Source organism: Corythoichthys intestinalis, chromosome 5 (genome assembly GCF_030265065.1).
Source record: "Corythoichthys intestinalis isolate RoL2023-P3 chromosome 5, ASM3026506v1, whole genome shotgun sequence".
Lineage (NCBI taxonomy): Eukaryota > Metazoa > Chordata > Actinopteri > Syngnathiformes > Syngnathidae > Corythoichthys > Corythoichthys intestinalis.
Window position 1 is genome coordinate 20675423 of NC_080399.1, and position 25737 is coordinate 20701159.

The window sequence follows — 25737 nt, forward strand, 5'->3', positions numbered from 1 at the left end:
GCCAACAAAGGAGTGGCTTCGTAAGAAGAATTTCAAGGTCCTGGAGTGGCCTAGCCAGTCTCCAGATCTCAACCCCATAGAAAATCTGTGGAGGGAGTTGAAAGTCTGTGTTGCCCAACGACAGCCCCAAAACATCACTGCTCTAGAGGAGATCTGCATGGAGGAATGGACCAAAATACCAGCAACAGTGTGTGAAAACCTTATGAAGAGTTACAGAAAACGTTATTACCAACAAAGGGTACATAACAAAGTATTAAGATGAACTTTTGGTATTGACCAAATACTTATTTTCCACCATGATTTGCAAATAAATTCTTTAAAAATCATACAATGTGAATTTTTTTTTTTTTTCCAGATTCTGTCTCTCATGGTTGAGGTTTACCCATGTTGACAATTACAGGCCTCTCTAATATGTTCAAGTGGTAGAACTTGCACAATTAGTGGTTGACTAAATACTTATTTGCCCCACTCTATGTATTTCTTTCTAATGCTAAATCTGAATAAATACATTGAGCACCCCCCCACCCAAAAAAAAAACAAAAACCAATTTTTTAATGTAAATAAGCCTAGGCTCTACTTCGTGGATTTTGATTATCGGGGGAGGAGTGGGGGGGGGGCACTGTATACCTGTCAATATTGTTATATTGTTTGTCTACATATATTGCTGCACCATTTGTGTTGCGAAAATATTACGCCATTCATATTTTAAGGCACTACCGTATATTCATTGACACAAAGGTTGGGACGTTCTATTCTCTTTACAGATGATCTCAACATTGGGAAAATAGATCAATAAATTGATTAATCAATATCTTTCTTAATGTTCGGAACTTCTAGTTCACTCATATGTTGTTCTTTGGACAGCAAATCAGTTGAGTGATGGAACAGTATCAAGTATCTCACTGAGTTTTGACCTCAATTAAAGATGTCCCAATCGATCGGCATCGATCACGTGATTTTCAAAGTATCGGAATCGGCAAAAAAAATATCGGACATGCCTTTTTTTAATATATATATATATATTTTTTAATTAAATCGTTTTCTAATTGTATTTAACGTTACAGACAAAATGTCTTACACTTATCCAGAGTCTTTAGTTTTGGCCTAAAGTAGGGCTATCAAATTTATCGCGTTAACGGCGGTAATTAATTTTTTATAATTAATCACGTTAAAATATTTAACGCAATTAACGCATGTGCTGCACGACCTACTCACGCATTGTTGCGGTCAATCTATAATGGCGCCGTTTTACCTATATATAGAGCTAAAAGGCAGCATAAAATGAGTAGAGTGAATTTTGGCAGTCTTTGGAGCCCTTTTTCAATTGGCTAGAGCCTTACAATCCCTCTCCCAACAATTAGAAATATCGTGGGAAGCAATGTGGGGAAGCAAGGTAGTAGTTGATCTTTTTCTTAATACCCTATGTTATTTCCCAACGCAGAGAAGATGTATCAATTGGTGCCACTACGCACAGTCATGGTTGCACTTCCCATCATGCATTTGGGCAGAACAGTTAAATGGCTACAGTATCATTTATTGAAAGCTCAACAAATACACTAGATGGCAATATTTAGTCACAACATGCAAAGTCACATTTATCCTTTAAGAATTACAAGTCTTTCTATCCGTGAATCCCTCTCACAGAAAGAATGTTAATAATGTAAATGCCATCTTGAGGATTTATTGTCATAATATACAAATACAGTACTTATGTACTGTATGTTGAATGTATATATTCGTCCGAGTTTTATTCATTTTTTTCTTAATGCATTGCCAAAATGTATATGATCGGGAAAAATTATCGTGAATGATTGGTATTGAATCGGGAGCATAAAAAAAAAAAAAAAAGCAATCGGATCGGGAAATATCGGGATCGGCAGATACTCAAACTAAAACGATCGGGATCGGATCGGGAGCAAAAAAAACATGATCAGAACAACCCTAACCTCAATTGCAAGTTATGATTACACAACAATGAATTTCATAGAACAAAATTTATAATCAAAGTCTGGCTATCTAATTACTAGACCTAAAATGTACAGGGAATCATTTGATTCCATCATTATTATTGAGGCAGTGTAGAAGTGAAATCTGTTTTTCATAGTTTGTAAGTTAAGTCTTCCCCCTTTGAGACATTTTCCAGAAAAAAATAACAATCATCTCCAGTAGGTCTCTGTGACATTATTTTTCTTGAGTTCTAATAAATACACCATGGCAGAAAAAGGAGCAGGAATGGAAGAATCAGCTGTCTGCGGCGTGTCGCAGTGAAACAGTAAAAGAAGGGGTTACGCCAGGGTTATGGGGCTAACAAGCCTCCAGTCTGACCTGAGTTTGTCGGCCGCAAACCAGCTAAGTCAATATCAAGACGCTGGCTACTCCACCAGTTGACCTTTTCCTCCCTCTTTCGAGGCGTAAAAAGGATTGTTGTTACAGTAGAGTGATAGGCTTTTATTGGCCTTTATAACCGAGGCTTTTGTCAGGCCTGTGTCCTGCTAATACCCGTTGGTCAGTCATTTAAACCTGGAGAATGCCTACTTTTTATAAGGTGGCTCACACACAAGTGAGAGGCATTCTTCAGCATGGTTCTCAATGAAAGCAAGTTAAAGACTGACCTTCCCTTTGCCCCTCCGCCGGCCCGGATTTACGACGTGTCTTGGGACTTTAATTTGACTCGTTTGAATAGATTACATTAGGCTTGAACTCTTGTTGCTGTCCCGTCTGTGGGATTCCTCTGACTGGGTGCTTTCCTCTCGTGAAGGACATGTTTGGACCAGAGAAGAATGCAGCTTTATCGTCGGGTGTCGCTGTGGATGATGATCGCCTTTCCCCTTGTCCTGTCATTGTCAGGGCATGCTGGTCATTGGCTACCTCGCCGCTAGCTTTTGGACTTATTTTACACCAGTGAGAAGGTGCAGACCAGGTGTGAGGTGCCGTTCAGGTCGTTGTGGCTATGACCGGGGAATGGGCCGTAAAGCCCGCAGGCGATGGATTTATTGGTCATCTGGTGCTCTCAAAAGGTCACGGGTCAGGGATGCATGACTTTATATTATTCAACGATCTGAAGTGAACCTTGAACTGTGTCAGTACCTCTGACAATGGTGCAGTATCTAAGCATAACATTCTGAGTGCTCAATAGATACTTACACCTTAGATCATGAGATGGGGAAGCTGTGGGTCATACATGGCCCTCAAGAGGAATTGATCTGGCTGGCTATGCAAATCCAAACCATAAAACCTCACAGGAACTGTTACATTTGGGGACGAAGATGACCTGGAGGGTAGTTTTTGGTCATATTTCATTTCACTACTATTTATTTGTTCAGTTAGGTACAGCTCACTTCACAACAAGCAGCTTTGACATTTAAACATACAACAATCCTCACGGGTACTTTATATTTTCTTTATCCTCTGCAAAAAATGACAACCCTTACTGTTGTACTGAGAAGGAGCAGTGATTCAAGTACAGTATATGCAGTGTATACATCTTGTGCTTCCTTCAGTAGGTCAAGAAGCACATAGCAATGAGCAGCTAAATGTTACATTGACGGATTGTAACAAAAAAAAACTAGTTTAATTTTTTATAATGAATTAAATTCTTTAATCAAATTTAATTAATCCAAACACTTTTTTGCTCATTTTCAACTGCTAGGCAGCTCTTTTATTTATTAGATCATCTATTCAAGCACTACATTGTACTTGTGGGTTATGGGAAGACAAATGTAAGTCACGTTTGGAGGTGTTGTAATTTTCTAGGATGTACAGTGCCCTCTATAATTATTGGCACCCCTGGTTAAGATGTGTTTTTTAGCTTATAATATATATATTTTTTATTCAATATAATATTGGACCTTAATGGGAAAAAAAGAGAAAAATCCAACCTTCAATACAAGTGAATTTATTCAGTGGGGGAAAAAATCCCACATAAAGAAATAATTATTTGACATCAAATAATGTATGTCACAATTATTAGCACCCTTGGTGTTAATACTTTGTACAACCCCCTTTTGCCAGCAAAACAAGGTCTGGGGACTGAGATGGCCATGGGAGGAGCTTGATTTTGTGTCTGGTGAACCATTTCTGTGTAGATTTGACCATATGTTCAGGGTCATTGTCTTGCTGAAATACCCAGGGACGACCCATCTTCAGCTTTCGGGCAGAGGGCAACAGATTTTGATTTAAAATGTCCTAGGATTTCAAAGCATTCATGATGCCATGCACCCTAACAGGCTTCCCAGGCTTCAACTGGGACCGTGTGCTTTGGTCAGATGAGACCAAGATTGAGCTTTTTGGAACCAAACACTCTAAGTGGGTCTGGCGTGCCACGAAAGATGCGCATGCTGAAAAGCACCTCATACCCACTGTGAAGTATGGGGGTGGGTCAGTGATGCCGTGGGGCTGTTTCGCTTCCAAAGGCCCTGGGAACCTTGTTAGGGTGCATGGCATCATGAATCATGAAGGAAGTTTGTAGTGTTTACTTTGTAATCGCTGTATTGTTATTTGACATAATACAAAACAAGATGTTTACTCACTTCCTTGTAAGTCCAATGGTCCCACAGTAAATATCCACGGTGAATGGGAACCTTTTGAAACTCTAAAAAGGCGCATACGCCTCTCCCGCATACAGAATGATTTTTCTGCAGCCGTTTGGCTGGCGTGATGCGAAAAATAAACGTATTAATCCGCAAAATCAGCTGAATCCTTCGTCCTCATACACAACAGTACACGGTATAGTGAAGAGGACGTCTTCTACCGTACACGTCACAGCGCCCTCCTCCTCAATGCAAGACCGAAGCCGGAAGTCACTCATTTTCATGGCGCGGGATTAAAAAAACTAAATAAATATAGCGATCGCTTCCACACACATCCAAGCGGTCCATATCATTCAGGGGCATAAAATACTAATATAATATTATGAAATAAACATGCTTTTTCGTGTCACATGCACTTTAAGGTCAGTAATGTCCCTTATCTTTGTTCGATACACGATATCTTTAACATAGCCCCATAGGAAGAAGTCCAGGGGAGTGATATCTGGTGAACGTGGCAGCCAAGGAATTGGCCCATCCCTTCCAATCCACGTCTGAATGACCATCAACCAACTATCATTTTTCAGCAAGATGGTGCACCACCACATTGGGGGCTGCATGTTCGTGGGTTCCTCAATCAAACATTTCCAGACCGATGGATTGTATATATACAGTATATATTTAATATGGTTTCTGTAGGAGGACAAACTTGATTCTTATTCATTAATATTGTAATGAAGTTGAGGCGGCATCATACAACAGAGGTGTCACGTGGCGCGTCATTCTCTATAGAATGCACTGCAGGGAAAATAAAAACATATTTTACGCACCATACAGCGCACCTAAAAGCCTTAAATTTTCTAAAAAAGCCGAGAGTGCGCCAATATTAAGCCGGAAAAGGTCTCACAGCAACTCGGAGCGCAGCTCCATCTAATGGATGCATAACGTAACCCCAGCCTCTACTGTAGTGTTTATTCTATGCGCCTTGTAATGAGGTGCGCCTTATATATGAAAAAAGTTTTGAAATGGGTCATTCATTAAAGGTGTGCTTTATCGTGTGGAAAATACGGTAATCATGAAGGCTCATTATATATTTGTAGCCAACTTACCCGTAGTCATTTCGGGTTCATTACTGGTAGCTAATATTGCTAATATAGATGCATACAGCATGTGTTGGCTTCATTATAAGGCTTATATAAGGATTTTAATTTTTTGCGGCTCCGAACATATTTGTTTTTTGGTCCAATATGGCTCTTCCAATATTTTGGGTTGCCGACCCCTGGATTAGCATGAAGGTTGTTTCCATGGGTTTAACATGTCATTGAAGGCAGGATGCTGTGCTGCCCCACCCCTTAAAGACGTGCTAATGGAGCAGGGTGCTGAGTCTTTGGGAGAAGCACAAAAGCTTATAGGTTTGGTGTGAAAGGCTGGCTTGTCTTCCCTGGCCTTGGCTGCTACAATGGCTTTGTATCTACAGTACACGCACCACACGGGGGCTACAGCACATTTAGCAATCAAACCTGACTGAGAGAAGCCCTCAAAACACTAAGTGGCAATGTATTAACACGTTCTTAGATTAGATATGGATAATGTACTCGCACTTTTTTTTTTTTTTTTTTTTTTTTTAACACAAGCTTCCTTTGGTCAGGAAATTGACAGCCAGCATCCACCACCCACAGTATATAATTTGAAAGCAAAAAGTGCGTGAAGGCACGTAGGCAGGAAAGACTGCCAATGAGATGCTGTCAATCATACCTTGCATTAAGCTTTAAATGCATTACATGAGGCATGATATAGAAATGTGGAAAAAGTCGTGATGGAGAATAACAGAACTAAGAATCAAGCATGGACATTTGCCTCAACGATTGAAACAGTAGCTTACCTGTTGCCATCCGCATTTCAATTTTCAACATTTAAAATAGATTTTAACCACTGTGAAACAAAACGGAAGTTTGATTTGTCAAGTTACTTACAGCCTTTTAACAATTGAATGCAAAGCTGTCGACTTTTTTCAGTGCTTGTTTTTTAGGGTAACACAAAGCTGAGACCTGAAGTCATCACCACTAAAATAAACAGCTTCTCATACTTAAATAAGAAAGAGCCTGTAGGTGTTAAATACATCGACCACTAACTTGTCAAAAACCTTATATTGTTTTATTTTATAATACAAAGCAGAACAACACCTAAAGAAAAACCTTTTGGTCAACGTGAAGACAAAAATGTTTTGTCCACCGGAAGGTTTTTTGTTTTTTGGGGGGGGGAGTAAACAATTGACAAAGCACAATGCAAAAAAGTTCAACTGTCCAAAGATTGACTTGAAGTGGTCACTTTTGTTTTCTGAGGCAACAGGAAAAGCCTCATGTTGTGACATTCCTGCAGAGTTGAAGGAGAGGCAGAGGTCAGCTGCAAACTCCCTGGGGAGTTTCACTGGATGGGCAGGTATGTACAGTGGCTTTACATCTGGTAGGTGTGCTTCTATGCCTCTAGATGTAATAAAATTAACCGAAGTTTTATTGTTTAATCACCCGCTCTTATAATGTTAATATCTTATTTGATAGACTAGATCTTATATGTATAGTACAAAACAGTAGTGCATTACCTACTATATTTGGAGTACCATAATTTTCACACTATAGGCACACCTGACTATAAGCCGCAACCCACCAAATTTGACAACAAAATGACGTTTGTTCATGGATAAGCCGCACTGGACTATAAGCCGCAGCTGTCCTCACTGTATTATGGGATATTTACACCAAAAGATATTAACCGGTAACACACTATTTGACAGCTGCATCATATGACTGTCATAAGACCAAATGAACCACCATGAAGCTTTGAACCATTAGCTGCACAGCTTAATTGCTTCAAGAAGCTTCATTTGGCCATCACTGCTCTCTTGGGGGGAGACAGTCAACCTCTGCTACCACCTGCTGTCAAAATTGTTATAGTCCGACATGCCTCCTAGCATGTATTGCAGCGCTACAGATGTATATGAAAATCAAAATTCATTTTCGGTGCTTAATATTTCTTCAATTACTGTTCCATTTGTTTCATTAATTGCTAGTTATGGTATTTGGTAACAATTTATTTGACAGTGGCGCCTGAAGACTGTCATTAGACAATTATAATTATGACATGACACTGTCATGAGCATTTATGAATGCTTATAACAGATGTCATTTACTGTTATCTGGCAAATTATCTCACTTTAAAATGGATGTAAAAGATCTGAGCCGTACATAAATGGAGTTAGTGACATAATTTGCCGGATGACACTTAATGAGATCTGCCATAAGTATTCAGTAATGCTCATGATAGTGTCATGTCACAATTATGACGGTCTTATGATGCCGCTGTGGAAAAAGTGTTACTTACAGTATTAACCCTAACAGATCACCAAATAAGCCGCACTGGACTATAAGCCGCAGGATTCAAAATGAAGGAAAAAAGTAGCGGCTTATAGTCCGAAAATTACAGTAGTAGCTCTGTTGTTTCAGATGGCCGAATGGGCCTGACATGACATCTACATTTTTTTTTAATTGACCTATGTGGCAGTTGTACCTAAGCCCAATGATCTTTGCCTAGAAACCAGTGGCATCACAAACATTTGAAATGACCAGGAAAAAAAAATGGGTCAATTGTTTTGATGACTATGCTACTTATCCATTATTTCATAGTTGTAATTAATTAGATTCATTTATTACATTCCATCATTATGTAAGCATCAACTATGTAAACCTTAAACTAGTGATGCACGATAATACATTTTTCAACCGATACCGATAACCGATAATTTCCTCCTCATTCCTACCGATAACCGATAATGTCAAGCCGATAATTCTGTTAAAAGATTTATGTAAAATTTTAAACAAAAGAAACTATTACTGTGCAAAAATATAATTTATTGCTCTTTTTTTTTCAACATAAAATATGAACAAGTCGTCAATTCCAACGTCTAAATAATGACATTGTCTGACATTGTGTAATGGTAAACTTTTGGCAACAATTACTTACAGAGTAAATACCTAAGTTGCACAAAAATGCCTTTAAAAGTAAGCCATTCCTAACATAACATTAATACACTGCCAAACACACTTCCTTAAAACTAGTCAGTTTTAAGTGTAAATCTATTGGAAATAAGTGAAATTATCTGCCAGCGCTTCAGGTGTATTTCTCTCAGATTTCTTGGAAGAAAAATAGCTAGCTGAAAATAATCTTAACAGCCTTATTTCAAGCAATACATTATTATACTTAATCCTAAAAAAAACTTGGAAGAAGAAAAGATTTTGAATATTTGTGGCTACAGAATATTATTGTTATTTCATTACAACAGGAATGTGCATATTTAAATTAATAAGTGTTGATAAGTGCCAATAAGTTTAGATCATCTACTGAGACTGTAATTGAGCAGACAAATAAGTTAAATTAATTTGAAAAGTGATTGCTAATGTTATATGCTTTGTTGCACACTGTGAAAATGATTAACTCAAAATAGCGAAATGTCATGTACCCATTCTGCAGCGCTTTGTTTACATTTGCGGCACTCACGAGTCGCGACATTCGCTTTACAGCAGCTAAACTGATAAACGGCAGTACTATTTGGATGCAGCTGGAGCTCGCATCTCCGTGCGTGTTGTTTTGTGCCTGAGTTTTGTTAAGCCGAAAATAAAGGCAGCATTACAAAGTCATCTGACCGCTCGTCATTTTACATACTGAATGCATTATTGACGGGCTGACTTCGTTTTCTCCATGTTTAAATTATCATCTAACCACTGTGCCGTCATGATAAGCTTGCTTACTGGACATCACTTTTCCAAATGTAGTGGTGAAAATGTGATTGGCATGTTTTTCATGAAGAATGGTGGTCGTATAAACTGCATTATTTTTTTATCCAGGGCTTTGGCTCTCGGGTCATTTCGGTAAAAAAAAAAAAATCGTGTCTCGTCTCGGCGGCGGCTACGTTCGTACCAGATAATCCGCCCGCACCGGCCGGTTTGCCGCGGCGTATTCGGGGCCTGGCTCTGCTCACATGCCGTGAGGGAACGCTCGAGAAACCGGGGTGTTCGCCGGAGGTCCTGAAGCCGGGGAACCGGGCTCTTCCCGCCCCGTCAACGGCGAGGCGGCGGCGGCCTGCCGGACCGGCCAGAGCGGCGGGCTCCATCGGAAGACGGCTACTTGCCGACTATTGGTCTCCAATCGTGCCGGTGTTTAGCCTTAGATGAGAGTTTACCACCGGCCTTGGGCTGCTTTCCCAAACAACCCGACTCTGTATCGTCACAAGCCCCTAGTTTAACTTAGTGTTTACAATAGCTTTAGCATTCCCGCTAGCAGCAGCAGCCTGGTATTCGTTCCAAAAATCTTTGTGATGCAGTTTTAAATGGATGCTGGGTTAGTGGTTTTGAATGAGGACGCTTTCTTTCGGCCTCATGGAAATTCTGCGGTACATGTTTCGCAAATGGCGAGAGCGTCGTTTTTTTACTAACAGCCGCCATAATATTCAACTATTTCTTGTCGTGTAACTCCGCCTCCTCAACCCCTCCTCCCTCAGGGGCTTCAGAGAGGGGAGGGGTTGAGGAGGTGGCGTGCTGAATTCTTCGGTTGTGCACATTTGGAGGCTAAATCAAGTATATAATTATCGGATTGCATTATCGGTTGAATTTTTTATTATCTGGATTATCTGTGTGACGTCATAATTGCCATTATCGGCCGATAATTATCGGCCACCGATATTATCGTGTATCTTTACCTTAAACTATTGGGACATCTTGTGGGGATAACTTGTCTCACGAGAAATCAAGCAATTGCTAACTCTAATATCAACTGCCTTATCTGTCAGCTTTGAAACTACATAGTATAGAGGGAATACCAGGTGAAAGCCACTGCGGGTAGTGTGCTCAGAATGGCAAAAGGAGCTACTGTGTCAGTAACATTTTCACAGTTCCTTCTATCAATCGACATTTGGGGACCAGTGTTTGAAGTACAAGAGGAGGGTTAAGCTGAGGCATCATTCTGCATTGCCCTGCTGTGACTGGCTGCTCTGAGGTGAAGGGGCCGGCTGAGGTTAAGGGGGGTTGGATATGGGGAAGTAGGAGAGGCAAGGGAAAGGCATGGCCATCTGGTTGTGCTCCTGCATGCACACACACCTTTCAAACACCTCCAGTCCTGTGACATGGTGCCGGGACTGTGCCAGCCACTCTGGTGGAAGCAGCTGACTACTGCCCTGGAAGAAGAGTGTTGAGGATTATATGTAGTACATATGGAGCTGAGGAGTTGCAGAAGAAACTAGGACAGACAGCTGATAAGATCCCTTTTTCTGCTTGCCCTTGGAGAGCTGGCCCGATCTGAGGTAAGAATGGCAGGGAATTAAGAGAACCATGTTATCTCGGGAGATTCTCAGCTTGGTGGTGGCAACAGGAAAATGAAATGTATTAGTCAGGGGGTAGAAATAAGATAATCCTGCTTTCTAAAGTCATTGAGCCTTTTTTAGCAACCTTTGAGGTTATGTCAAGAGTCCTAATGTTTCTAGTTCTTGATAATCTGACAAAAATCCGCTAGGATGCTAAGTGATGGCAGCATGTGTCTTCATTCAGCCTGTCCGGGATACGCAGGTGGTCCCTCTGGTGGGTATGACACTCCCATCCATTTGGTCTTGGAAAAACACTCCTCTGACCACGAAAAGGGTTAGACCAAACAGTCTGTCTAGTTCCTTGGTGATGCCAGATAGAATTGTTATTTTGGAATGTTAAGGCATGCACATTGCAGTCTTTGAATTGTAAGTTTTCAATGGTTTTCCCAGTAAATCAACAATGCCAACCTGGTGACAGAGTTTAGTTTTAGAAAAATAAACCTATCTTGTCGGACAGAGAAACAGATTTGTCCATGGTCAAGCTCTGGTTCCAAACAGAAACTTTAAACATTTTTTTTCGTCAAGTAGGGGGTGCATTTCTGAGATGGCAGGAGCCAAATTAAACACGCTGGGTCGATCCAAACTAACTGAGAACACAGTGTTGGCTTATGCACACGTCCATCACCGTTCCTTGCCGAGCATAGACAGTGATTCAGACCAGAGGCTGCTTATTTTTCCTGTGCAGCCTCCGGAAGCTTGTTAAGCCAATGCTCTGGTGTCTGGACATCAGAGGATGTGGATTCAGAGTGTTGCTAAATGTTCAAAATGCCAGGGGGCAACTATGTGATTGGTTTGTCATAGCATAATAGTAGTATAGTCCCATGACTGATTTAAGGACCACAAAGTAATAAATAACACTCAGCAACAGTAAATAAGACGATGCAGTGAATAGATGTTTTGTTCATTGTCATTTCACAATTGTCACTGTGTCAAAACATTTCTGCACTGAAATGTTCTTGTTTAATCTATTACCACAACTCCTAACTATTTATGTATTTCAGCGTATTTTAGCTTTTTAAACAAAGAGCCTAAATATCCCCATCAACTTATTTTCCCTATGCCCTCTTTGGGCAAATTGGTCAGATATGCAGGCTTGGAGCTTCCAAAGCCATGTTAACAAGCACCTTTACAAAGTTGAGGAGCTGTTAACATTCAGGACTGCAGGGGTCTGGCTAGTGTGGGTGGAGAGTGGTGGTTTCAGGGGGGTTTGGGGTGGTGGTGCACTGGTGATGGTCCGAGGGAGAGAAGGAAGGAGTTTAAAACTAATGACAGAAAACATAGACCCCTTGTTCACCGAGAAGGAGGGAAACTTTAAAAACCGACACAAGTGATGAGTCAGTGAGTTGGCAAGTCAACCTGAGCATGGCCAAGTTAGCTGGCTCAGTGCTTCTGTCATTCAAGGACGCGTTGGAGGCTAAAGTTAAAGGAAATGAGCTGCATGACAACTAATGGAAAAATTAGCATGTGAGCAGATGTGCTTGTATAAGAAAAGACGGGGGGCTTTGACTAACACAAGACGCCAAACATCCTGTCTTGCGATTTGAAGTTCAAGCCAGACATTCCTGTGATTCAGGTTTGCGTCCGTGTGAAACAACTGAACGTCTTGATGAAACGCATGGTCAAACGTGACCGGACGGGGCTATAGTTAGCTCGCCAAGATCTGTGGTCAAGCATGCCTGCATTTTTGCAGGTTGTTTTGATCTCATTTGCAAGTCAATGGAGGTGAGGGGAACAAGGGATTGTCTTGCTTACATTCCTTGAGGACAGGTTATCTGCCTTTATAAATGTCATGTATTGCAATAGCCCAGAACATCCTAAAGAGGGTATGAGGAAAAAAAAAAGACGAAAGTTAGATAAGCCCTTGATGGAACAAGCCACCAGCAGATTCCTTAACAAAGGCACCATTGTTCAGGACATCAGAGGTGATTAATGGGAGGTGTCATAAAGCCAAGGTGCCTGACTTGACATTTTGTGCTACAAAGAAGTCACATATGCACAACTTGAATGGACCACAGTAGAGAGCAGGGAAATAATGACAGCGTGTGTCAAAGTTTAACTCTTAGCTCAGCAAATAGTATAATACTGTATATCAAATCGAAAGCTTTCACTGGTAGTTCGTAGACCAAGAAACCATATTTGCAACTCAACTACAAAGAGCATAAAAGTCTAGAAAATGGAGCGATATAGAGAGATGGAATTACAAGTAACTTTATTTGCCTATTGTCTTGACCTTCTCCATTTACAAAGTTTCATGGAAATCATTTTAACATAACCTTTCTAACACATGTCTGACACTTATCAGTCATGCTTAGCCTACTGCTGATGCCCTTCGACTGGGCAGGCCCGATAGAAATGTCAGTCCACAGGTAGAGTTATTTTTAAAAACCTATCACACCAAGAAGAGTCTGGAGTGCCGCTATCTCAGAACCAGTTGCCATAAATAAGGAGCTGGGAACAAAGAGATATAGTTGACAGGCATTTAGGGCTATTGCTAGTATTTTGTATAATTGTGTGTGTAGCCATGTCATTCCACATCTTCAGGCCTTTTTCGTCGATCATCTCTGTGTTCAAAGGACGCGTTTGAGTGTGTCTGGTGTTGTCAGCTGTCTCTCCCTGGCCTCGGGTGCCCTTGCCAACCATGGGTGGTATGGGGGGGCTTGTACGCGGCAAGTATGTGGGTGTTGGGTTCTGGGGGTGTCAAGGGCCCAGGCTGTTGGACGCTGGCCGGACTTTCATTAGACCTCAGTTAGAGCCCCTTTGTGTTTGAAGAATGGGAACTGGATATGCATTTTACTATCTTGTGTGACTTCAGTGGATTACATCAGATTACAACCAACAACCAAAGAAAATTCAACCCACATCTCAATAATGTTCAGTTTTGACTACTTTTGTACGGTAACATAGAAATATGTTCATTATTGCCATCATTGTTTGCTATATCGTATATTACAACTGAACAATATAATAGAGAACAGTTTCCAATAGAATAGGATGATGCATTACAGTTTAACAAGACTGCAAACTAAGACACTAACAATTGTACTTTTTTTTATGTGGTCAGGGCTTAGGTGTGTCGCTATATACTTGACAACATGAACATTGTAACCTAAGACATGTTTTTTCTTTGACAAATGTATGTCTGTCACATATTAATTTTGGCATTGTTGATCAAAATAAACAGCCAATTTGTTACATTTTGACATTGCACCAACAAAACAAAATAACTGACTTCAATGGTTCATCCATACCTGATCTACTGGTCATTTACGCCAACCCCACAGTCTACCTGTGCTTGCAAAAATGCTGTGCAAGGCCACCCCGTGGAGAAAAGTGTTTGATCTCCCTTCCAGATTTTCCTTCTGTGACATTGTCGCAATCCGTCGAGCCTTTTTTTCCTACTTCACCTGTCTGCCATTTCTGTGTCCATTCACGAGATGAAAGGACGGATCAGACAGTGGCTGCAGCAGGTTGGAAAACAAACAGCCACAAGCAAAAGGAGAGATGAAGGGAGAGAAACTGGCCTCGTGGACATTCCCCATATGGTGGCCTTGTCCCATTGTCAGGCCAGTGTTTATACAGACCCCAGGCTCAACTGATCAAGTCGGCGTGGGTCACTTGTGGCGGCCTCTCTTGAGACATAGAAGGACACACAGCCTTTGGCTGGTTCTAAATGCTAGGATATGGTACAAGACTGAACGCAACATTGGGTTTACTGCATAATATAATAGGATACATATCCAAAATTTGTCAAAACCAAAATTTGTCAAAACCTTGAACACATGAACTGCGCTATGACAAAATTATTGGTTTTACAAAACTGCACACTGATACAACATCTGATGTCCAGAGGTTGTCCAGTTTGTCATGTCAAGTTATATACTGCTCCTATATTTACATAAAGACTGCACTGAAAGTGTCAATCATGATTGATTTCTATATTTGTGATGCATACCAGGAAAAGTTTTTTGGGATGCCATAAAATGTTTTGCAAAAATAAATCTGTGGTTTGATTAGTCTGAAGAAATGATAAGAAATGATCAATCCAGAATGTAACCAAATTGCTCTTTCCAGTCTAGTTTTAAAAAAGGCATCTGATGAGCCTGGCAAGTGCAACGGTGCCAACATCAACGGCTGGCTTTCAAGGCGGGGCACGCCAGCGAGAGTTGATCATGGAGCAGAAAGTAAGCAAACTGACGTCTGGCTTCCAACGCAGTTCCACCTCAGATGATGACTCAGGCTGCGCGCTAGAAGAGTATGCCTGGGTACCACCCGGCCTTCGCCCTGAGCAAGTGAGTCGTCTTAAATCATCTTTAATTGGTTAGCATTTGTTTTTAATTAGCAGAATGATATTAAGTCCCTGACTTCACTGCCAATAGTTATCTATCCATTTTCTAACTACCGGTATATCAAACTTATAGGGGAGTTTGAGGCTAGGGGTGTGCTATCTTAGGCGCCCCACGATTCGATTCGATTACGATTCAGGGTGCTACGATCCGATTATTAAACGATGATCGCGTTATTGACGATGATCGCGGTTATCGATACATCGTGCAATACTACTTAATACAATAGCCAAACAAATTTATGTCCATTATTTATTTAAAATATCCTAATGATTCAACAGGAATGATGGAAAAATGTCCATACAACAAAAAGCTGCCCTTAAGCTGCTTTTTTATTTATTTTTTACAAGAAAGTGCAAAAACATTAACCATTTTAAAGGGAGTACTTATTTCTCTCAACAATACAATAAAATTTACACAGGTGGAATGAATTCCACATTTTCTGCAAACAAAGTATCTTTAGAAATAAGACTTCTTTTAACCAATATAATTTGTTTTCACAGAATTCTGCACTATTTGCATGTTTGTAGCGTTACCGCTGTACTTTATCGTGGCTTTACACGTTCTGCATATGAAATACACGTTAGCGAATTAGCTAATTAGCTTAGTGCTCGGCGCTAACTATTAACATCTCAAAAACAACAACAATAAAGGCTAAACAGTACAAGAGGGTTCGTGTACTCACCTCTTTTAGATGCACACGGGTCTTAGCAACACACTCAGGACATGTTTCAATTGAAATGCCTTAAAACTACTGCTGGACATCTATATGACAAGGAGCAACGAACTATCTCTCTTCCCCTCTAGCTCTAAAAAAATAACCTGTGCAGAAAAGCGCGACCACCGGGCTGCGCTTCTGTCCCTGCTCTCTCCTACACAAATTTATCTTCCAGTCTTTTAAAAAGGAGTAAATCTCTCTCTCAGTAACCAGCAGCATCCATCATAACGTGCACGCGCCTGTTAACAGTGCCCGGCGGCAGACGTGTCTTGAATTTCGTTTTGCTACGAGCGGCTGCCATAAAGTTATGAGGGAAAAACATCGTTTTTGAACCTTTATGAATCGTAACGTGTCGAATCGCGATGCATGTAATAATCGATTTTTTGGAACTCATCTGTTTGATGCCCATCGAAACATCAAAATAAAAACGAATTGGTTGTCCCCGCATATGCTACACAATTTTCACACTGCCAATGTGGGTATGATTCATGGCTAAGGCCCATCAACCAGCCTCTCCAGGGCCGGTAAAGGGCTCGGAAGGTTGGGATGGTTGTGTCAGGAAAGAAATTTGGGGAAAAAATTGGCCAAATCATTCCAATGAACTGTGGTGGCGAACACCATGATGCTAAAAGACAATGACTACACAAAACATCAACAAATACCTTAAATGAGAGTATTCATCTGTACTTACTTTAAACAGTGTTGTGATTGCCCCTGAAATCAAGATGAAGGGATTTGCACAAGGTCAATAAAGTACGATAAAGCTATGTTCTGATCCATATTAAAATGATTTGGCCTTGGTCTAAAATACAATGAATGGCATTCTTGTCAACAGCTTACAGTATCTATTTTGATCAATCCCCACATCACCGTGAATCCTGATGTATCCTCTTGATAGAGAATAAAACAGCCTTGACCTCATTTGAATTTCCCACCAGGTTTCTGCTTGGCCCACATTATTACTGCTCGGGAAGTTTTTAACCGCTGTAAAAGCCCAAGCAGATACAATTTAAGACAGATTTATTTTCTCACTGCCACTAACATACAGGATGTAGCCTATAGTTTTTATTTACCAACTGTGCGCTGGTCAAGTCTGCTTGTGATTATCAGAGATCTGCTTTGGAGAATGTGGTGGGTCGAGCATATTGCGAATTTTGAGGGGGGGGTTCAACATTTTAACAAGCCCTTTCCTCCACAAACACAAGCAGGGCTGTTAGTCAAGCCCGGAGGGCAGCCGGAATAATGTGGCACATTTCCTAAACCAGGCTCATACTTTTCCCTTCTCTGGGTTCTTCTATCAAATACCCTGATTTTCTTATTCCACCACACACATGTAAATAAATAAAATGGTGATGGGCCAGAGAAGGGCACCACGGACCGAGAGAAGTATTTAAAAACAAGTAGGGGTTTATGTTTGGTCAACTGTAATGTCTTTACTGCACTCATTGTCTTGAATGGTGTATTATGGGTCATCATTATGGTAGAGAAACACATAGCTGCCTATTCCCCAGTCCCTGGGGAGGTGGATGAAGGGGTAATAGTAACATCAAAATGTGCATAATTTATGATGGGTAAGGGAGGCAATGTTGAGGTTGATTGTCAGGGTAAATTGCAGTTGCTCCTCTTCTTTAGACGGCCTGAGCTGCAGGAAGTCCTCAAACACATAAGATCAGCACATCCCACCTCTTTATCTGGCTGGCTGTAATGGCCACTGCCTCATAAAGTTTACTCTCCAAGTGGTCAGCCCCAAAGGTCAAAGTGCCACCATGACAGGCTGCTTTGTCCTGTACCTATAGAGACAAGCTTATGATGCTTTAAAAAAATAAAATAAAATAAACAACAACCTGATTTGACCTGTTGAACTATATGGACTTTTTTTAGTGTGGATTTATGGAGAATCCATGACTTCAGTATCACAGAAACAAACCACTACATAAAGCTTACATTTAACATGTCTATGCCTTGGTTGGAGTCAGATATTTTAGAAATACAGTACTTAAGATTATTTATTAAAATGAATCCAATTTATTTTTTAGGTCCAGCTATACTTCTCTTGCCTGCCAGAGGACAAGATTCCATATGTAAACAGTCCAGGAGAAAAGTTCAGGATCAAGCAGCTACTCTACCAACTACCGCCACATGATAACGAGGTACGAACTCATCGTCCGCAACTGTATTGCAAAGGTGACAGCATCATATTTACTATATGGCGGAAAACACTCAGGTGACTTCAGGTTCCGCTCTGAGACCCCCAATTTAGCCAACTTTCAAATTTGTCCGATATGCATGTTTGGTACGTCATTGGAAAGCTTAAAATCTCAATTTTCTGGGGGAAGAACAATTTTGAACAGGAATGCATTAAAAAAAAAAAAAAAAAAAATTAAACAGCAAAACCCTATCTGGAGGCGAGAGCACCCGAGAGCAGAATTACAGACGCCATGACTTTAACGAGATATTACCGCGTACTTATCTTGTTTTGAAAAAAAAAACTCCATGTAGCATGTATCACTGAGTGTCAAGAGACAGCTGTGAATGGCCACAGCTGGATTTTGGGGGGATTTTATGGGTGAAACATGGTAGTATAACAAGGGTCGAGATGCGGAAATCGCAGACATCAAGGAGTGGTTGAGATTTTCTTTTTCATATATTTACTAGGGCTGTCAAACGATTAAAAATTTTAATCGAGTTAATTAATCGTAATTAATCGCAATTCAAACGATTTATAAAATATGTCATATTTTTCTGTAAATTATTGTTGGAATGGAAAGATAAGATGGACATATACATTCAACATACGGTACATAAGTACTGTATTTGTTTATTATAACAATAAATCAACAAGATGGCATTAACATTATTAACATTCTGTCAAAGCAATCCATGGATAGAAAGATTCGTAGTTCTTAAAATATAAATGTTAGTCCAAGTTATAAAATTTTTATATTAAAACCCCTCTTAATGTTTTCGGTTTAATAAAATTTGTAAAATCTTCAATCAAAAAATAAACTAGTAGCCGGCCATTGTTGATGTCAATAATTACACAATGTTCATGGGTGATGAACCCAATAAAATCAGTCGCACCCAGGCGCCAGGAGAGGGCGACAAAAAAACTCCAAAAAACACAAGTAACAAGTGGACAATTGCACTGTGCTGTCATTTTAATGTTTGAGCGGGGCATGGGCGTTAATTGCGTCAAATATTTTAACGTGATTAATTTAAAAAATTACCGCCCGTTAACGCAATAATTTTGACAGCCCTAATATTTACCCTTTCAAACGTTTTTTTCTTCTTCAATTTTTCTTTGTTTGGATCGATTATTTATCATCTAACATATCGGGGATAATGCGATAGTAACAAAAAAATAATAAATTAAGTCATAGTTATGAGGTAGATATTCATGACTTTTTTACAGACGCCATTTTTTTCATTGTGACATTTGTTTAAAAGTGTAAAATATGTAAGTGAATAATATTTTTAAAGTCTTTTTTTTTTAAACGAAATATGAGACATCTATTAATGATTCTAAGCTAAAAACGATAGACATTTTGAATAATAAATATAATTAACTACCTTCGTTATGGCTGGGTTCAAACAAAAGCGGTTGCGCGACGTCTGTAAACGGGGGATTTCAGGGTAAAACGGACTAATTAAAAATAGTTTGGGGGCTTCATGCGCCATGAATCTGCTATGGCGGCATATAGACATATTGTTCTATCAAACACAACAGTTCTTTTGGTTTAAAATACAGCAGTTTATTTTAGAGAGGGGTGCAAGAGCAGAAACTGCTTTTTCAGTCTTGTCTGTGTTTTCTGCCATATACTTATTATTATGGCTGAGAGCGACTTATAAAACATGTATTCACCTGAGTCAGTTAATCATACTTATTGACAAGTTTAAAATATACAATACTTAAAAAAAATTTCAAACATCTCTCAGTCTTGTTTTTCAATCGCCCCTTTGGCATTCTGACATCCCACAGTGGGACTGTGGTCACACCATCTTGTAGACATATTGTAGCGTGGGCACAATACAACTTTTGACTGGATGCTTTTATGATGTTTGGCGGGACTCCCCCCGCCATCAGTTGGATTCCTGTCATAGCGGTAGGTTTTTACAAGGACGCCTCAGCAGGGGAGAGGGATGCTGATTGAAAGAGGCTTTATGTGATGCCACCACTACTGCAGAGGCACCGTGCTCCCACTCGACTCGCTCTCTCCTTTTGTTGCCTGCCTTCTCTATTTCACAATAAACAGTGGTCCTTGTTTGTGTAAATGTCTGCTTTGCCCCTTGTTAAGTCTTTGGGAAAGATCAAGAGGGCTTGTTGTAAAAATCAGGTTGCCAATCAGGGCCAGTGGGTGGAGGTACACTATATTAGGAGTGAAGGAAGGGCAAGATAGGGTCAAGAGTTGCCTTTGTTAAACTCTACTAAGCCTAAATTCACAAATCTCCTCTGAATTTACATTGTCATATAGCAACAATTTTGTACAGGATGATTCATAATGGTTTTATTCATTGCCAGATCCGTTACTGCCAGTCTCTCAGCGAGGAAGAGAAGAAGGAGCTGCATATGTTCAGCGTCCAGAGAAAGAAGGAAGCACTGGGGAGGGGCACACCGAAGCTGTTGCCCCGCAGTCGTGTGAACAGCATTTGTGTGCATGTATGTACCACATCAGATCCCAAAGAATCCTGAAAAACATCTGACCTTTTTCTCATCTAACTCAGTATCAATGAATGACTATTCATAAAGATAAAAAATGACGGTTGCACTGTAAGAGCCATTGTGGTCTTCCCTGACCTTGCACTTCTTGTCTCTATAGCTGAAATAGAAGTACTCAAATCAAGAGCTAAGTACCATCTATGCGACTTTTTTAAAGCTACTAACATGCAAGCTGAATTTGCAGCCCATGTTTTAACAATGAACACTGTTCTCCCAGAAGGAGATCACAAAACTTGTCAAAACAGCCTTGATGAGGCTTTCCATGGAGATTGCAACGCTTTGGTATCCTATTCACAGTCGTTAGAAAAGTTAGAAAAGTGACAAATGACATTTTGGCTGGAAAAAGAAGACTGAGCTAGTTTTTGAATATATAAACAAGATCTGCAGAAAGACTCATTACGTACCCATATTTGCAGTGTGGTGAGAGCATCAACGGTGGCGAAATGGTAGTATTTGCAGCCAGATCGGGTCCTGGAACGTGCTGGCACCCAGCGTGCTTTGCCTGCTCCACATGCAATGAACTGCTGGTGGATTTGATCTACTTCTTCCACAATGGGAAGATCCACTGCGGAAGGCACCATGCAGAACTTCTCAAACCTCGCTGCTCAGCCTGCGATGAGGTAAAAGCAAAACTCCACGACCTTGAAGGAATGACAACTATTTTAATATCACTTAAGATTTTTTTTTTTTTTTGGGGGGGGGGGGGGGGGGGGAGTTTTGTGAACATAAAGAAACATGTATGGTTTACATACTAGATTTTAGAGACACTGTACATATTTGCTTTCCAGATCATCTTTGCTGATGAATGCACAGAGGCTGAAGGGCGTCACTGGCACATGAAGCACTTTGCCTGTTTTGAATGCGAGACAATTCTGGGGGGCCAGCGCTACATCATGAAGGATGGACGACCCTATTGCTGTGGCTGCTTCGAGTCTCTGTACGCAGAGTACTGCGAGGCATGTGGAGAACATATCGGTAAGACTGGAAATGGCAGGACTGAATAGCTCTGTATTTGCAATAAACTAACAAATCTAATATTTTCCAGGTGTTGACAATGCTCAGATGACATACGAAGGTCTCCACTGGCATGCTACTGAGAGCTGTTTCAGCTGTGCTCAGTGTAAAAGCTCCCTAATTGGCTGCCCCTTCCTACCACACCAGGGTCGTATCTACTGCTCTAAGGCCTGCAGCCTCGGGGAGGATGTGCATGCATCCGATTCCTCTGACTCTGCCTTCCAGTCAGCACGTTCCCGTGAGTCACGTCGCAGTGTACGCATGGGCAAGAGCAGTCGATCGGCTGATCAGTGCCGTCAGTCGCTCCTTTTCTCCCCTTCGGTCAACTATAAGTTTCCTGGATTTAGTGGAAACCCTGAAGACACCATGACCAACAAGCTTGCCCACTTGAACCTATCTGACGAGCATTTCTGGAGAGTGCGTGGTGAAGAGAACGAGGCACCTGAGGATCAAGGGGAAGAGTGGGCAGAGCATGAAGACTACATGACTCAATTACTACTAAAATTTGGTGAAAATGGAGTTTTCAGACAAGCCAGTGACAACAGACCCACAGATTTTTGGGTTGCAGAAAGTGATGCAAAGTCAAAGCAGGAGTCATTCAAAGCTGGTTGCAGTGGCGAAGGAAGGGGCAGTCTAGCTAGCAAGAAATACCAAGCTGACATGTACTGGGCCCAGTCCCAAGATGGGCTAGGAGACTCGGCATACGGTAGTCACCCGGGCCCAGCAAGCAGCAGGAAGATCCAAGAACTTGAGCTGGACCATGGAGCTGGACCAAGCATGGGAGATGAATCGCAATGGTACAGTGGTTCTTTGGAGTGCATTGGTGACTTCAAAAAGAATGATCAGAGTGTTAGAGACTCCATGGACTCACTGGCCCTCTCCAATATTACTGGTGAGAAGTAACATAACTTAAACTGTATATAGAGACACAAATTAGAGTATTTGTAGGATTATTCACAATGCATTCTTCTTTTTCAGGGACCTCTGTTGATGGTGATAGTAAAGACAGACCTTTGGTCTACTCCATGCAAGGTTTCCATGAGCTTGAGACAGAAGACTGTGAAAAAACAAGTAACATGGGAACACTCAACTCCTCCATGTTACACAGGAGTACAAACTCACTGAAGAGCCTTGTTTCTGAGCATGAAATAGAGGAAAATGTGGTCGAAAAAGAGGCCATATGTCTCCCAGAAGCGAGACCTAAATCACATGTCCCTGCCCTTCGAAGGTCACGTTCACAAGCTAGGCAGCAGCAAGTGAAATTCTCAGATGATGTGCTTGACCGCTATAGTGACCTTCAGGTGCGACCGCCCCCAATGAGCGAACGGACTCGCCGCAAGGCTTTTAATTTTGAGGAGCAGGGCCAAGAAAATCCTTCTGGACGAAGCCATCACCATCACAAGAGGCGTCATAGTCGCAAGTCACGCTCTGACAACGCTCTTAATCTTTTGCCAAAAGAAAGGCCCAAAGGAGGTTATGAAATCGACCAAAGACTGAATGCACATGGTTTAAGGAGAGACCATGGTTTCCATGGACACCCACCGGCAGGCACCATGTCAGATTACAGGCTTCGGGGTTCAGCCATGGGTAGGTTCTTGGATCTATGTGAGGACGTTGACGATTGGTGCTCAACATGCTCGTCCTCTTCATCTGATTCTGAAGAGGAGGGCTTTTTCCTGGGTCAGCCCATTCCTCAGCCGAGGCCATTTAGACATTACTATACTGAAGACTTGCCCAGCCCTGTTGCAGGCATATCCCCCCCTCCCTATGGCCTAAGGACTAAATCCAAAAAGAAGAAAGGACATAAGGGTAAAAACTGCATCATTTCATAGGCTATTTCTCACCATTGGGTTGTTCACCTCCTCTGCAACTGTCCAACATTATGAATTTAAAGACCGTGAGACTGCCTCCTACTAAACGCTTGTCAAATATATATGACGTATTGTCAGTGTACGCTTCTGTGGCATTACAACCTGCTGGTAAATTTGTTCCGTATTTCAGAGTATTGCATATTTATAAAAATACCAGTTAAATATAATATTAAATGTATATAATGTAGAGATAAAAAATGTGGCTATTTTTATACCGTTGGCTTAATGACATGCTTATGTAACCAAACAGCATTAACATTAAACTAATGGTAGATTTTTTTTTTCCCCTCAATGAAGGTGCAACACATTTTGACTTGTGACCTCATGTATGCAATGTAACTGGCTTGTGCAGCTCTGACATACAAAATCACGGTTTACTTTAGTGGTGGTCAAGTTTTATTGTAAGCCAACTATTGTCATCTGTATAAATGTATAAACTGAAGTATAAGGTTAACATAATTGTAATAAAAAAAAATCCTATAACGTCCCAATGTGTGTTTTTTGCGGGGGGGGGGGGGGGGGGGGGGGTTGCCAAACAAAACTGGTGTGAAAGGAAAAAAAAACTTTTAAATCTGAAATGTTAATTTTAAATCAAAATAAAATGAGGGTTATTCAATAAATGAGGTGGGTTTTTTTATGTAAGCACTTGACAATGTACATTTTGTTTTTGTCTTTTTAACATGGATTTAATTTCTTTTGCAAATTAAAAAACAAACAAAAGTTTCGTTGATAAAGGTGGCCAACCAAGAAGCATGCTTCAGGATTGAACAGTGGTCAGTTATCAAGCTTTTGGTTGCTGAAGGATGCAATCCAGTTGAAATACAGTGGGGCAAATAAGTATTTAGTCAACCACTAATTGTGCAAGTTCACCCACTTGAAAATATTAGGGAGCCTGTAATTGTCAACATGGGTAAACCTCAACCATGAGAGACAGAATGTGGAAAAAAACAGAAAATCACATTGTTTGATTTATATAGAATTTATTTGCAATTTATTTTGGTCAATACCAAAAGTTCATCTCAATACTTTGTTTATGTACCCTTTGCTGGCAATAACGGAGGCTAAATGTTTTCTGTAACTCTTCACCAGCTTTTCACACACTGTTGCTGGTATTTTGGCCCATTCCTCCATGCAGATCTCCTCTAGAGCAGGGATGTTTTGGGGCTGTCGTTGGGCAACACAGACTTTCAACTCCCTCTGCAGATTTTCTATGGGGTTGAGACCTGGAGACTGGCTTGGCCACTCCAGGACGTTGAAATGCTTCTTATGAAGCCACTCCTTTGTTGCCCTGGCTGTGTGTTTGGGATCATTGTCATGCTGAAAGACCCAGCCACATCTCATCTTCGATGCCCTTGCTGATGGAAGGAGATTTTCACTCAAAATCTCTCGATACATGACCCCATTCATTCTTTCCTTGACACAGATCAATTGTCCTGGTCGCTTTGCAGAAAAACAGCCCCAAAGCATGATGTTTCCACCCCCATGCTTCACAGTGGGTATGGTGCAATTCAGTATTCTTTTTCCTCCAAACACGAGAACCTGTGTTTCTACCAAAAAGTTCTATTTTGGTTTCATCTGACCATAACACATTCTCCCAGTCCTCTTCTGGATCATCCAAATGCCGGAGATGGGCCTGGACGTGTACTTTCTTCAGCAGGGGGACACGTCTGGCAGTGCAGGATTTGAGTCCCTGGCGGTGCATTGTGTTACTAATAGTAGCCTTTGTTACTGTGGTACCAGCTCCCTGTAGGTCATTCACTAGGTCCCCCTGTGCGGTTCTGGGATTTTTGCTCACCGTTCTTGTTATCATTTTGACGCCACGGGGTGAGATCTTGCATGGAGCCCCAGATCGAGGGAGATTATCAGTGGTCTTGTATGTCTTCGATTTTCTAATAATTGCGCCCACAGTTGATTTCTTTACACCAAGCGTTTTACCTATTGCAGATTCAGTCTTCCCAGCCTGGTGCAGGTCTACAATTTTGTCTCTGGTGTCCTTCGACAGCTCTTTGGTCTTGGCCATAGTGGAGTTTGGAGTGTGACTGACTGAGGTTGTGGACAGGTGTCTTTTATACCGATAATGAGTTAAAACAGGTGCCATTAATACAGGTAACGAGTGGAGCCTCGTTAGAAGTTAGACCT

At 41.0% G+C, this 25737-nt stretch overlaps 1 protein-coding gene across 2 annotated transcripts in view; it reads left to right on the forward strand.

Moving 5' to 3' along the window:
* Positions 1-24066, forward strand: part of prickle1a (prickle homolog 1a) — a 45200-nt gene extending 21134 nt beyond the window's left edge. The window contains exons 1-8 of one of the 2 annotated variants that reach the window (XM_057836286.1): positions 10589-10875; positions 15007-15224; positions 18033-18146; positions 20516-20653; positions 21130-21333; positions 21502-21688; positions 21759-22619; positions 22706-24066. In XM_057836286.1, the coding sequence (XP_057692269.1) occupies positions 15030-15224; positions 18033-18146; positions 20516-20653; positions 21130-21333; positions 21502-21688; positions 21759-22619; positions 22706-23559 (2553 nt within the window). In that variant the 5' untranslated portion in view covers positions 10589-10875; positions 15007-15029 and the 3' untranslated portion in view covers positions 23560-24066. Of the gene's footprint in view, positions 1-10588; positions 10876-15006; positions 15225-18032; positions 18147-20515; positions 20654-21129; positions 21334-21501; positions 21689-21758; positions 22620-22705 lie in introns of those variants that run through there. The other variant, XM_057836285.1, reaches the window with a different exon arrangement.
* The last annotated feature ends 1671 nt before the right edge of the window (positions 24067-25737 follow it).